This window comes from Muntiacus reevesi, chromosome 7 (assembly GCF_963930625.1).
Source record: "Muntiacus reevesi chromosome 7, mMunRee1.1, whole genome shotgun sequence".
Classification (NCBI taxonomy): Eukaryota; Metazoa; Chordata; class Mammalia; order Artiodactyla; family Cervidae; genus Muntiacus; species Muntiacus reevesi.
Window position 1 is genome coordinate 19,815,626 of NC_089255.1, and position 15,139 is coordinate 19,830,764.

Genomic DNA, 15,139 nt, shown 5'->3' on the forward strand with positions numbered 1-15,139 from the left:
AGAAGCATCTTAAATACATTTTTCTCTTTCTTTTTCAAGGTTTTTGACTCCAGTGAAGAATCTGGGCATCTTGTTCTCACCATAGTTATATCGGGGCATTTCTTCATTTCCCAAGGACAGACACTGTTGGTAGGTTTTATGCATATAATATGCATATATTTCTTTGTAAGCTTAACATTAATTTTGTATCCTTAAGGTTCTTCAGTCTCATTGAAATTTATCAGGTTCAACAAATTAAGCATTTATTGAATGTTCTATAACAGAAATAAAAAGACATAGTATTTCCTGCCATTAAAGGGATTTTAGGGTATTCTTGGGAGTCAAAGTGGATCAAAGGGTTAAGATTAATCAGTATTATAAAGGATTCTTCATTGGGGAGATTAGGTTGAATACAGTTTATTTTTTTTTAATTTTTTTTTAAGATGTTAATTCTCTTCATTTTATTTATTTATTTATTTATTTTTAAGATGAAGACAGTTTAGACTTACAGAGAAATGAATGGAGAGTTTTCCAGATAAAGAAGATGTGCAGAGGAATTGTTGTTTTGTAACTGACTTGCTTTCAGTTGGTTGTTGTCAACTTCTGATGGCCTGCTGCTGTGCTTCTAATCTTCAAGGCTCTTATTTCCTTTGCCAAACTTCTTGAACCACCAGTGCCATCAGGCTAAATGCGTTGTTGATGTTTCAAGTTGTCTCTGCTGCTTTACAACCCATTTTGAACTCAAATAATTTGCTCAAATTTGCTTTTTGTCTTACATCATTTCTATAGTCTAAAATAAATAGGAAAAAAAAAACAAATAACAAGTCACTGAGAAATGAAAGTGAAAGTTGCTCAGTCATGTCCGACTATGACACCATGCACAGAAGAATACTTGCCTGGTAGCTCAGACAGTAAGAAATCTGCCTACAATGCAGGAGACCCAGGTTCAATCCCTTGATCAGGAAGATCCCCTGAAAAAGGGAAAAGCCACCCACGCCAGCATTCTTGTCTGGAGAATTCACTGAACAGAGGAGCCTGGCAGGCTATGGAGTTGCAAAGAGTCAGACATGACCAAGTGACTAACACTTTTCACTTCCACTTCAGTAAGTCATTAGCAAAAAACTTAAAGCAAGAAATGCACATTAAAATGATGTATAACATAACCACATTTACTTAAGAATGTATTCCAATATCAAATGGCAAAGTTCAGCAGTGCAAAACTGCAGTTACTTTTGCACCAACCTAATAATTCCCTGGGCTATACAATAAACCTTTGTTCTTTATCTCTTTTATATATTGTAGTTTTATCTGCTAATCCCTAACTCCTAATTTATCCTCTCATCTTTCCCATTTGGTAACCATGAGTTTGTTTTCTATATCTGTGAGTCTGTTTTGTAAGTAAGTTCGTTTATATCATATTTTAGATTCAACATGTGATTTATGATACTTGATTTACTTCACTTAGTATAATAATCTCTAGATTCATCCATGTTGCTGCAAATGGCATAATTTCATTCTTATGGCTGAGTAATAATTCTGTTATGTCTTGGCTGCTATGAACATAGGGGTGCAAGTACCCTTTAATAAAATTGCTAGATCATATGGTAGTTCTATACTTTAGTTTTCTGAGGAACCTCCATACTGTTTTCCTTAGTAGTTGCACCAACTTACATTCTCACCAACAGTGTAGGAAGATTCCCTTTACTCCATACTCTCTCTTGCATTTGTTATTTGTTAACTTTTTAATGATGGCCATTCTGACCAGTGTGAAGTGATACCTCACTGTAGTTTTGCTTTGGCATTTCTCTAATAAGTAGCAATGCTGAACATCTTTTTCACGTGTCTGGCTATCTGTCTGTCTTCTTTGGAGAAATGTCTGTTTTTAAATTGGGTCATTTGGTTTTTTGTTGTTGTTGAGTTATATTATCTGTTGGTAGATTTTGGAGATTAAGCCCTTGTTGGTTGCATCATTTGAAAATATTTTCTCCCACTCCATAGGTTGTGTTTTCATTTTTTAATGCTCTGATTCAGTCCCATTTGTTTATTTTTATTGCCTTAGGAGACTGACCTAAGAAAACATTGCTATGATTTATGTCAGAGAATATTTTGCCTGTGCTCTCTTCTAGGAGTTTTATGGTGTCATATCTGATGTTTAAGTCTTTTAACGGCCTTTGTTTTAAAGTCTGTTTTGTCTGATGTGAATATTGCTACCCCTGCTTTCCTGTCATTTCCGTTTGCATGAAATGTATCTTTTTCTATTTCCTCACTTTCAATCTATGGATTTCCTTTACCCTATAATGGGTCTCTAATAAGCAACATATTGTAAGCTCTTATTTTATATCCAGCCTGCCACTCTGTATCTTTTATTGGAACACTTAGTTCATTGAAATTTAAAGTAACTATTGATAGATATGTATTTATTAACATTTAAAATATTGTTTTCCAAAAGTGCTAATTTTATAAAAATGCATAACATTAAAAATGTTTTTTATTCTGAATACACATAAACACAGATATACTGTAGAAAACTTATGGAATAAAGAAATATATAATGGAGAAATAAAAATCTCCTTGTTTGAAAGTTCATTTTTTTTAAATTGAAGCACACTTGATTTACAGTATCATGTTAGTTTCAGGTATATGACAAAGTGATTCAGTTATATATATATATTTCAGATTATCTTCCCATTACAGGTTATGACAAGATATTGAATATAGTTCCCTGTGCTACGCAGTAAATCCTTGTTGCTTTTCTATTTTAAATATGGTAGTGTGTATATGCTAATCTCGTACTCCTAATTTATCCTTCTCTCCCCCTTCACCTTTCGTAACCAAAAGTTTGTTTTCTGTGTCTGTTAGTCTGTGTCTGTTTTGTGAATAAATTCACTTAATCGTCTTTCTCTGTCTGACTTACTTCACTTGGTATGATAACTTTTACATCTATTCATGTTGCTGTAAATGGAAAAAAATTCATTCTTTGTATGGGTCAGGTAATATCCTTTGAGCGTACCAGATATTTATCCATTCATGTGTCAACGGACGTTTAGGTTGCTTTCATGTCTTGGCTGTTGTAAATAATGTTGCTATGACCGTTGGTGTACATACATCTTTTCAAATTAAAGTTTTCATTTTTTCTGGATATATGCCCACGAGTGTGATTGCTGGATCATATGATAACTGTTTTTAGTTTTTTTAAGGAATCTCTATACTGTTTTCCATAGTGGCTGTACCACTTTACATTCTCACCAACAGTGCAGGAGTGTTCCCTTTTCCCCACATCCTCTACAGTATTTATTATTTGTAGATTGAAAGTTTATGTTTGAATTGGTATTTAGAAACAAAATGAGTAGAGAAATAAGATAGTTATTAATTTCCAGTCAAAGAAATTGTACAAGAAAAGAAATGTAAGAGAAGGTTATTACATCAATTAGCTGTGATTGGTATCTATATTGACATAATAAATTTGTATAGATATTGACTGACTACTTAGGCATAATATACTCATTTTAACAAATGTTTATTGAGCAATTACTGTATTCTGGGCATTGTTCTAGGTGCTAGGGATACAGCAGTGAACAACAAAAACAAAAATCCCTGTCATGATAGAGTGTCGTCGTTCTAGTGGGGACAAGTAGTAATAAATAGATCAAATATATTTAAAAGATATGAAATTTTAGTGAATCCCTTACACGTTCTGTTATGGCAGCATCCCACAGTTGTATACTGTGACAATTCATCCCTCCACTCTAGTGGAAGATAGCTTTAATTGAATGTGAGATGACCTGCAAAGGCATCTTTGTGTTCCTTGTTACTTTTAAAATTGTAGCACTACTTGGATAGTTGTGCTTTATCTGCCGCTGTTAGGGCTTATATCAGTTGCCAAGAGACAAGATTTCTTGTTTAACTTCGAAAGTAGGATATTCCAGATGATGAACTGATGGATGTCGAGCACAAACTAATTCTCCTTGTCAGTATCTTGGATCTTTGCTGAATGGTGACATTAATGCCATTTGATTTCCTCAGACATAGGGTCCCATCCTGTTCTTATCTCTGCTCCATTCTTTTGCACCAATAGTAGTTGTTACAAACTTTATATCATACATGGAATGATTTTTGCACAGCAGTAACAAGACCAAGCTTATAAAATTCTAAGACATCACTGTTGAGATGTCTACAGTTTGGTACATGTTGCACATATGTGTATAACTTGGTTAATATTTTTAAAAATCTTCTTTAAACACTTTTTTTAAAGATACCTTTATTAAGTTATAATTTACATAAAATTCACTAATTTTGAGTGTTCAGTTTGATGTGTTTTGATAAGCATATATATTTGTATAACTACCACACAATCATGATATAGGACATTTCAGTTAATACAGAAAGTTTCCTTGTGCGTTTTTGTAATTCGTTCTCTCTGCCCACCATTGGCATCTAGCAAAACCACTGATCTGCTTTCTGTCACCATAGATTTGCCTTTTCTAGAATTTCATATAAATAAAATCATACAATATGTAGTCCTTTTGTGTCCAGCTTCTTCCACTTAGTGTAATACTATTGAGAGTCATCCATATCGTTCATTCTTTTCATTACTGAATAGTATTCTGTTATGTGGATAAGCCTAATTTGTTTATCCATTTGATTTTTGATAAACATTGCGTTGTTTCCATTTTTTTACTATTGTGAATGATGCTGGTATAAACATTTGCATACAGCCTTTATTTTTTCATTTTTCTTTAGTAAATTCCCAAGAGAGGAACTGTTGCTGGATCATTTGGTATATCTGTGTTTAACTTTATGAGAAACTGCAAAGCTGTTTTTCAGAGTTGCATTCCTACAAGCACTGTATGAGGGTTCTGATTGTTCCATGTCCTCACCGACACTTGGTATTGTCAGGTTAAACTATTTAACTGTTCTTGTACATATGTAGTGGTATCTCATGGTGGTTTTAATTTTAATTTCCTTAAAGGCTAATGATATTGACCATCTTTTTGTGTGTATTTACCATTTGTGTATTTTATTGAAGTGTCTTGTTTTTATCTTATTACCATGTTCAATTGAACTGTTTGTCTCTTCATACTGAATTATAAGTTCTTATCTGTTCCTTTTTTTGCATTTCTTTTTTAAAATTTTATATTGGAGATAGTTGATTAACAATGTTGTGTTAGTTTCAGGGGTACAGCAAAGTTATTCAGTTATACATAAATATCATCTATTCTTTTTTCAGATTCTTTTCCCATTTTAGGTTGTTATACAATATTGAGCAGCATCCCCTGTGCTATACTGTAGGTCCTTGTTGGTTATCTGTTCTAAATGTAGCGGTGAGGACATGCCAATTCCCAAACTCCCAATCCGCCTCTTCCTGCCACAGTTCCCCCCTGGTAACCGTAAGTTTTTCCCAAGTCTGTGAATATGTTTATGTTTTGTAAACAAATTCACATGCATTATTTTTTTACATTCTGCATGTAAGTGATATCATATGGTATTTGTCTTTCTCTGTCTGACTTCACTTAGTATGCTTATCTCCAGGTCCACCATCTATGTTGCTGCAAATAGTGTGATTTTTTCTTTCAGTGGCTGATTTTCATTCTTTTTTTTTTTTTTCATTCTTTTATTCCATTGTGCATACGTACCACATCCTCTTTATCTGTCAGTGGACATATGGGTTGCTTCCATGTCTTGGCTATTTGTAATCAGTGCTGCAGTGAACATTATGGTGCATGTATCCTTTCAAACCATGTTCTCTGGATATATGTTCAGGAGTGCGATTGCTCGATCATTTGGTAGCTCTATTTTTGGTTTCCCAAGGAACCTCCATACTGCTTTCCATAGTGGCTATACCAATTTGTGTTCTCACCAACAGTGTCAGAGGGTGCCCTTTTCTCCCCTTCCTCTCCAGTATTTATTGTTTGTAGATTTTTTGACAATGGCAATTCTGACTGGTATGAGATGATATCTCATGGTAGTTTTGATTTGCATTTCTCAGTTCTTATTCTGATAATAGCTGTTTTATCAGAAGTGGGTTCTGCAAATATTTCATCCAGTCTGTGACTTACCTTTTCATTTCTTAACAGTGTCTTTTGAAGAGCCAAAGCCTAAAATTTTAATGAAGTCCTGTTTTTTTTTTCTTTGTATGCTGTGTAAGAAATTTCCATCTACTCTGAGATTGTGATGATATTTTTCTATGTTTTCTTCTGGAAATTTTATGATTTTAGCCCTTACATTTAGACCTATAGTCCATTATTTTTTGTAACATAACATTAATGTTTATTATTATTTTGTATAGTATCCTTTCTTCTCTTCAATTAAGGCAATATTGTATTGAAAACTTTACTGTTATGGAACATAATCATGGATCTTAGGGAACCTACTTCTGGAACCTTTGAATTAATTTTTAATATATAGTGAGGGATAAGGGTCTGGGTTAATTTTTTCACACATATGTAACAATTGTCCCAGCATCATTTATTGCAAAGTCTGTTTGTCATTGAAATTACCTTGGCACCTTTTTAAAAAATTGGTTTGCTGTGTATATGTGGGTCTATTTCTAGACTTTCTTTTCTCTTCTATTGACCTAGATGTCTATTCTTACTCCAATAACATACTGTCTTGATTACTTTAGCTTTGTTGTAATTTTTGAAATTGGTAATGTAATTCCTCCATGTTCTTTCTATAAGTTGTTCTGTTATTTGCATTTCTGTTTAAATTTTAGAGTCGGCCTTCCTGCAAAAAAGCCTGCTGGGTTTTTTATTGGAATTCCTTTGAATCTATAAATCATCTTGGGGAGAATTGACATCTTAATAGAGTCTTCTGACCCATGAACATGTTATAACTCTCCATTTATTTATATCTTTTATTTATTCCATTTATTCATAAACTCTCTCAGCAGTGAATTTGTAGTTTTCACAATAGGTCTTATACATATTTAGTTAAATTTGTCCACAAATACTTTATAGTTAGGTTAAAATAGAATTTTAAAAATCTCAATGTCTAATAATTTGTTGCTAATGAGTAAAAATATATTTGAATTTTTTCATGTTGACCTTATATCCTGTGATCTTGCTGAATTCATTTATTCTTCAGCTTTTTTTGTAGATGTTTTGTAGTTTTTTCTACATAGGTGATCTGTTGTCTGAGTAGACAGTTGTACATTCCTCCTTTCAGTCTACATACTCTGCCCACCTCCCTGCTGTTTCCCCCCAGGATTGCACTGACTGGGGTATCCTTTATGACGTTGAATAGAAATAGTGAGAGTTGGCACCCTTGTCTTGTCCTGGTCTTGGGAGAAAAGCATTCAGTCTTCACCAGCAAATATAGTGTTAGCTGTAGGGTTTTGTCAATCACCCTTTATGAGATTGGGGAGGTTACCTTCTATTTCGGGTCGTTGAGAGTTTTCAGTCATGAATAGGAGTTGAATTTTGCTGAATGATGTTTCTTTATCTATTGAGACGTTTTTTTCCTTTTTTAGTTCTGTTGATGTTAACAACTTTAAAAATATTTAGCTCCTACAGATCAATGTTTATTATAGAAATTTTATTTTTAGATTATGTGTATGTGTGTGATAAAATAATAACACACATTTTAAAAATCTTTTTGGAAAAGAGCTTGATGCTAAGAAAGATTGAAGGCACAAGGAGAAGAGGGCAGCAGAGGATGAGATGGTTAAACTGCATTACCAACTCAATGGACATGAATTGTAGCAAACTCTGGGAGATAGTGAAGGACAGAGAAGCCTGGTGTGCTGCAGTCCTTGGAGGGGGGGGGTCACAAAGAGTCAGACAGAACTTAGCAACTGAACCACAACACTTAAAAAACATCTTGCCCCTAAATCAAAGGATAGTTTTGTCAGTTTATGCAGTGTAGTCAGTATTTTCTGGATTCCACAAGAACCAACACATAGAAGAGGAAACATTTTTAGATTATAGCACATTTCAGTTGCAATTTTGTGTTGGTATTATATTTACATGCCCTCTCCCTTCATACTAATCTGGATTGTGATATATTTTTAGCATTTTTCCCATAAAAGGTAGGGACAGGATAGCCATGGAAAGTTTTAGCCACTTCCATTTTAGTATGAGAATCTAATTATTGGCATGGATTAAAATGTGCTGTATTTATACTATCAAATTTTGTAGAAGCTGCACAACCACCCCCCCCCAATCCTGAGAAAGTACAAAGTCACTTTTTTCAGAAAGATTAATTGCTCAGGCTCAGTAACAGCTCCCTCTGTGATGTTATTTTATCGAAATCCAAACAGGCTTTAGGCTCTCTGCTTGGACCTGGACAGCTATTTAGATTTGATTTCCCTTAAACTTCATAGATCTTTGCCACCTCCTGTGAGGTCCATGGGAACTTAATGCTTCAGATTAAACTGTAGCTTGGTACAGTAGTACCATAGGTTTCCCTTTTGCCTGTTAAATTAGCAACTGCATCCATGTAAGAGCATTATTGCCAAAAGGCTCCATGCAGAACCACCACTAGGCCATTCTGTTGTTATTTATTTCAAAGGGTTGCTACAACCAGAGGGCTGGGAGACCTTGGCTCCGTCTTTAGGCTACCCCTTTCTAGTCTGGGATTTTGAACAGATTATCTCTTACATATTGTGGGCTTTAAAACTTTGTCTTTAATCCTGATAAATTACACACACATGAAACTTAACATCTTCACCATTTTTAAGTGTAAATGAAGTACTTTCACATTTTGTGCAGTCATCACCTATGTCTGTCTCCAGAATTCATCTTGAAAAAGTGAAACTCCACACTCATTAAATAGCTCCTTATCGCCCCTCTCCCAGCTGAGCCCCTGGCAACAACCAGTCCACTTTCTGTCTCTGAATGTGACTACTCTAGTTGCCTCATGCAAGTAGAATCATACAGTGTTTGTCTTTTTGTGACTGGCTCATGTCACTGAGTACAGTGTCCTCAAGATTCATTTAGTTAAAGGGTGTGTCAGAATTTTCTTCTTTTTTAAGGCTGAATAATGTCCATTGCATGTATATACCACATGTTTTTTATCCATTCTTCTATTGATGGACACTAGGTTTGTTTCCACCTTTTGCCTATTGTGAGTAATGCTGCTATGAACATGGGTGTATAAATATTTCTTTGAGACTCTGATTTCAATTCTTTTGGGTATATACCCAGAAGGATTACTAGAACATAGGGTAATTCTATTTTTTGAGGAACTACCATACTTTTTACCCACAGTGGCTACCCTATTTTACACTCTTATCAACAGTGCACAAAGATTCCAGTATCTCTGCATCCTCACTTATGGTTGCTATTTTCTTGTTTTTTTTTTTTTTAAATTGTAGTATATAATTGACATATACCATTATTAGTTTCAGCCATACAGTGGTTCAATATTTGTGTACATTGCAAAATGATCCCCACAGTAACCTAGTTAACATCCAAACCTTCTATAGTTAAAAAATTTTTTTTCTTATGATGAGAACTTTTAAGATCTATTCTCTTATAGCAACTTTCAAATATGCAATATAGCACAGATCTTCCTTAATATGTGATTATGTCCTGATAAACCCATCATAAATTTAAAATATTAATTCAAAAATTGATTCAGTCACCTGGCCTATTAAACATCATGGCTTAGCCTTGTTGTTATGTTGTTCAGCCTCTCAGTCATGTCCAACTCTTTGTGACCCATGGACTGCAGCACGCCAGGCTTCCCTGTCCTTCACCATCTCCTGGAACTTGCTTAAACTCATGTCCATTGAGTCAGTGATACCATCCAACCATCTCATCCTGTGTTGTCCCCTTCTCCTGCCTTCAGTCTTTCCCAGCATTGATCTGACTCAGTGAGTCAGCTCTTCACATCATGTGGCCAAAGTATTGGAGCTTCAGCATCAGTCCTTCCAATAAATATTCAGGGTTTAGGACTGACTGGTTTGATCTCCTTGCTGTCCAAGGGACTCTTAAGAGTCTTCTCCAACACCACAGTTCAAAGGCATCAATTATTTGGTGCTCAGCCTTCTTTATGGTCCTACTCTCACATCCATATGCAACTACTGGAAAAACCAGAGTTTTGACTAGATGGACCTTTGTCCGCAAAGTAATGTCTCTGCTTTTTATTATGCTGTCTAGGTTTGTCATAGTTTTTCTTCCAAGGAGTCATAGCTGTCTTCCAAGGAACAAGTATCTTTTAATTTCAGTAGCTTAGCCTAGCCTGTCTTAAATGTGCTCAGAACATTTACCTTTGCCTACAGCTGGGGAAAATCATCTAACACAAAGTGTATTTTGTAAAGTGTTGAATATCCCATGTAATTTATTGAAATCTGCCCTGAAAGTGAAAAACAGAATGATTTTAAGTGTATTGGTTGTTTATCCTCATGATCAAGTAGTAATTGGGGGAGCTCAGCTTACTGTCACTGCCAGGCATCACGAGAGAGTACTGTACAGCATATTGATAGCACGGGGGGAAAGATTGAAATGCAAAGTACAGTTTTGCTGGATTTATATTGCTTTTGTACCATCATAACGTCAAATTGTTAAATTGAACCATCATAAGTTGGCAACTGTCTATATTATTAACTATAGTCACCTTGGTATACCTTACATCCCCAGGACTTCGGTTCAGTTCAGTTCAGTTGCTCAGTCATGTCCAACTCCTTGTGACCCCATGGACTGCAGCACGCCAGGTCTCCCTGTCCATCACCAACTCCCGGAGTTTACTCAAACTCATATCCATTGAGTCAGTGATGCCATCCAACTATCTGATCCTCTGTTGTCCCCTTCTCCTCCTGCCTTCAATCTTTCCCAGCATCAGAGTCTTTTCAGATGAATTAGCTCTTTGCATCAGGTGGCCAAAGTATTAGAGTTTCAGCTTCAACATCAGTCAGCATCCCCAGGACTTACTTATTTTATAACTGGAAGTTTGTGTCTTTTGATCGCTTTCACCATTCTCCCACTCCTGACCCCAACCCTGGCAATTGCTAATTTAGTCTCTGTATCTATAAGCTTGTTCCTTTGTTTTTATTTTTAGATTCCACGCATAAGTAAGATCATATAGTATTTGTCTTGGTTTGAATTAATTCACTTAGCATGATGCCCTCAAGGTGCTTTCACGTTGTCAGATGACAAGATTTCATTTTTTTTATGGACTGTCCATTTGTATATGTAAACCACATCTTCTTTATTCATTCATTGATGGACACTTGAGGTTGTTTCCATATCTTGGCTGTTAAAAATAATGCTGCAGTAAACATGGGGTACATATATCTTTTTCAAGATAGAATTTTAATTTTCTTCAAATCAGTACTCTGTGGGACTGCTGAAGCATATGGTTGTATTTTTCATTTAAAAGTTCTATTTTTAGATTTTTGAGGAACCTACATAGTGTTTTCCTCATCAATTCACACTTCCACCAACACTGCACAAAGGTTTCCTTTTCTCCACATCATTGCTAACACTTGTTATTTCTTGGCTTTTTCATTATAGACATTCTAACAGGTATGAATTGATACCTCAGTGTGGTTTTGATTTGCATTTTCCTAATGATTAGTGATGTTGAGTGTCTTTTAATATACCTGTTGGCCATCTGTGTGTCCTGTTGGGAAATATTTCTGTTCAGATCTCTGCTTATTTCTTAATGAGATTGTTTGGGGTTTTTTGCTATTGAGTTGTAGGAGTTCTTTGTATGTTTGGGTATTAACCTTTATCAGATATATGATTTGCAAATATTTTCTCCTATTAGTGTGTTACCTTTTCATTTTGTTGATGGTTTCCTTTGTTGTGAAGAAGCTTTTTAGTTTGATGATGTAGCCATACTTGTTTATTTTTACTTTTGTTGCTTTTGCTTTTGATGTCAGATTCAAAAAATTATCACCAAGACTTTTGTCAAGGAGCTTACTATAAACATCTGTTTTCTCCTTAGAGTTTTATGGTATCAGGCCTTATATTCAAGTCTTTAATCCATTTTAAGTTGTTTTTCATTTATGGTGTAAAATAGTGGTCCAGTTTCGTTCTTTTGCATGTGGCTGTCCAGTTTTTCCAACACCATTTATTAAGGGGACTGTCCTTTTCCCATTGTGTATTCTTGGCTCATTTGTGGTAAATTAGCTGATCATATATGCTGAGTTTGTTTCTGAGCTTACTATTCTGTTCCATTGATCTGTTTATCTTTTTTTATGCCAATATCATACTGTTTAATTATTATAGCTTTGTAATATAGTTCAAAATCAGGGTGCATGGTGCCTCTAGCTTTGACATTCTTTCTCAAGATTGCTTTGGCTATTCAGGGTATTTTGTGGTTCCATTAAAATTTGGAGATTGTTTGTTCTACTTACATAAAAAATGCCACTAGAATTTTGATAGGGATTGCATTGAATATGTAGATTGCTTTGGGTACTGTGGACATTTTAACACTTTTGGTTTCTTCAGTCCATGAGCATGGACTCTTTGCATTATTTATGTCTTCTTTTTCATTAATATCTTACAGTTTTCAGTATACATGTCTTGAACCTCCTTGGTTCAGTTTATTCCTAGGTATTTTATTCTTTTTTATGCAATTGTAAATGAGTTTTATAATTTTTTTTCCTGGTAGTTTATTATTAGCATATAGAAATGCAGCAGATTTTTATATGCTGATTTTGTATCCTCCAGCTTTATTGGATTAATTTACTAGTTTTTTGGTGGAGTCTTGAGGGTTTTCTATACAATATCATGTCATCTGCCAACAGAGATAATTTTACTTCTTCCTTTCCAAGATGGATGCCTTTTTCTTTTTGTTGCCTAACTGATCAGGCTAGGACTTCCACTACAATAAGTCCGCTACATATGAACCTTCAAGTTGTGAGCTTCCAAAGATGCACATGTGTGTTGCATCAACATCAGGTATGAGTGAAATCACAGCTCGCCGCCCCCCCCCCCCCAGCTCCTAAGTGCTGAGGATCCTTCAGCTCTGCCATCTCCCACCTTGTCTCATTCCTCCAGTCAGTGACTCTTCTTGCCTGTTTACGTGATGCCAGCCCCTCTGTGCCAGCTGTGGTACTGCACTGCTGTGCTTTTCAATGTACTGTAAGATTAAAATTTTTTTTTAATCTTTAACCTATGGACACCTCATCTTTGACAAAGGAGGCAAGGATATACAATGGAAAAAAGACAATCTCTTTAACAAGTGGTGCTGGGAAAACTGGTCAACCACTTGTAAAAGAATGAAACTAGAACACTTTCTAACACCATACACAAAAATAAACTCAAAATGGATTAAAGATCTAAATGTAAGACCAGAAACTATAAAACTCCTAGAGGAGAACATAGGCAAAACACTCTCCGACATAAATCACAGCAAGATCTTCTATGACCCACCTCCCAGAATATTGGAAATAAAAGCAAAAATAAACAAATGGGACCTAATGAAAATTAAAAGCTTTTGCACAACAAAGGAAACTATAAGTAAGGTGAAAAGACAGCCCTCAGATTGGGAGAAAATAATAACAAATGAGGAAACAGACAAAGGATTAATCTCAAAAATATACAAGCAACTCCTGAAGCTCAATTCCAGAAAAATAAACGACCCAATCAAAAAATGGGCCAAAGAACTAAACAGACATTTCTCCAAAGAAGACATACAGATGGCTAACAAACACATGAAAAGATGCTCAACATCACTCATCATCAGAGAAATGCAAATCAAAACCACAATGAGGTACCATTACACGCCAGTCAGGATGGCTGCTATCCAAAAGTCTACAAGCAATAAATGCTGGAGAGGGTGTGGAGAAAAGGGAACCCTCTTACACTGTTGGTGGGAATGCAAACTAGTACAGCCACTATGGAAAACGGTGTGGAGATTTCTTAAAAAACTGGAAATAGAACTGCCATATGACCCAGCAATACCACTTCTAGGCATACACACTGAGGAATCCAGATCTGAAAGAGACACATGCACCCCAATGTTCATTGCAGCACTGTTTATAATAGCCAGGACATGGAAGCAACCCAGATGCCTATCAGCAGATGAATGGATAAGGAAGCTGTGGTACATATACACCATGGAATATTACTCAGCCGTTAAAAAGAATTCATTTGAATCAGTTCTAATGAGATGGATGAAACTGGAGCCCATTATACAGAGTGAAGTAAGCCAGAAAGATAAAGATCATTACAGTATACTAACACATATATACGGAATTTAGATAGATGGTGGCGATAACCCTATATGCAAAACAGAAAAAGAGACACAGAAGTACAGAACAGACTTTTGAACTCTGGGGGAGAACGTGAGGGTGGGATGTTTTGAAAGAACAGCATGTATATTATCTATGGTGAAACGGACCACCAGCCCAGGTGGGATACATGAGTCAGGTGCTCGGGCCTGGTGCACTGGGAGGACCCTGAGGAGTCGGGTGGGGAGGGAGGTGGGAGGGGGGATCGGGATGGGGAATACGTGTAACTATATGGCTGATTCATGTCAATGTATGACAAAACCCACTGAAATGTTGTAAAGTGATTGGCCTCCAACTAATAAAATAATATTTTAAAAAAAAAAAAAAAAATTTTTTTTAATTTTTGTGTTTGTTTTTTTATGTATTATTTCTGTGAAAAGTATTATGAACCTATTACAGTGCAATACAATATAGCTGATTGTGTTAGTTGGGTATCTAGGCTAACTTTGTTGGACTTACAAACAAATTGGACTTATAAAGGTACTCTCAGAACAGAATTTGTTCATAAGGAGGGAACTTACCATACTATGTTGAATAAAAGTGGCTATAGAGCGGGCACCCTTGTGTTGTTTCTAACCTTAGCTGAAAAGTTTTCAGCTTTTATCATTGAGTATGATGTTAGCTGTGGGTTTTTCATATTTGCCCTTTATTACGTTGAAGAATATTCTTTCTATACCCACTTTGTTGAGAGTTTTTTTTAAAGTCATAAATGGATGTCGAATTTGGTCAAATGCTTTTTCCGGATGTATTGAGATGATCTGTTGATTTTTATCCTTCATTTTAATGTGGTGTATCACATTGCTTTGCAGATGTTGAACCATCCTGGCATCCCTAAAATAAATCCCTCTTGATTGCGATGTATGTTCCTTTTAATGTATTATTGAATTAGGCTTGCTAATATTTTGTTGACAATGTTTACGTCTCCATTCATCGGGGTTATTACCCTGTGATTTTCTTTTCTTGTGGCATCCTTGTCTG

General features: G+C 35.4%; 1 protein-coding gene across 1 annotated transcript in view; it reads left to right on the forward strand.

Annotated features, from left to right (window-relative positions):
- REC114 (REC114 meiotic recombination protein) overlaps positions 1–15,139 on the forward strand; it is a 115,301-nt gene that overhangs the window by 29,397 nt on the left and 70,765 nt on the right. The window contains exon 2 of the mRNA XM_065941702.1: positions 40–129. Coding sequence (XP_065797774.1) covers positions 40–129 — 90 coding nt within the window. The remainder of the gene's footprint in view (positions 1–39; positions 130–15,139) is intronic.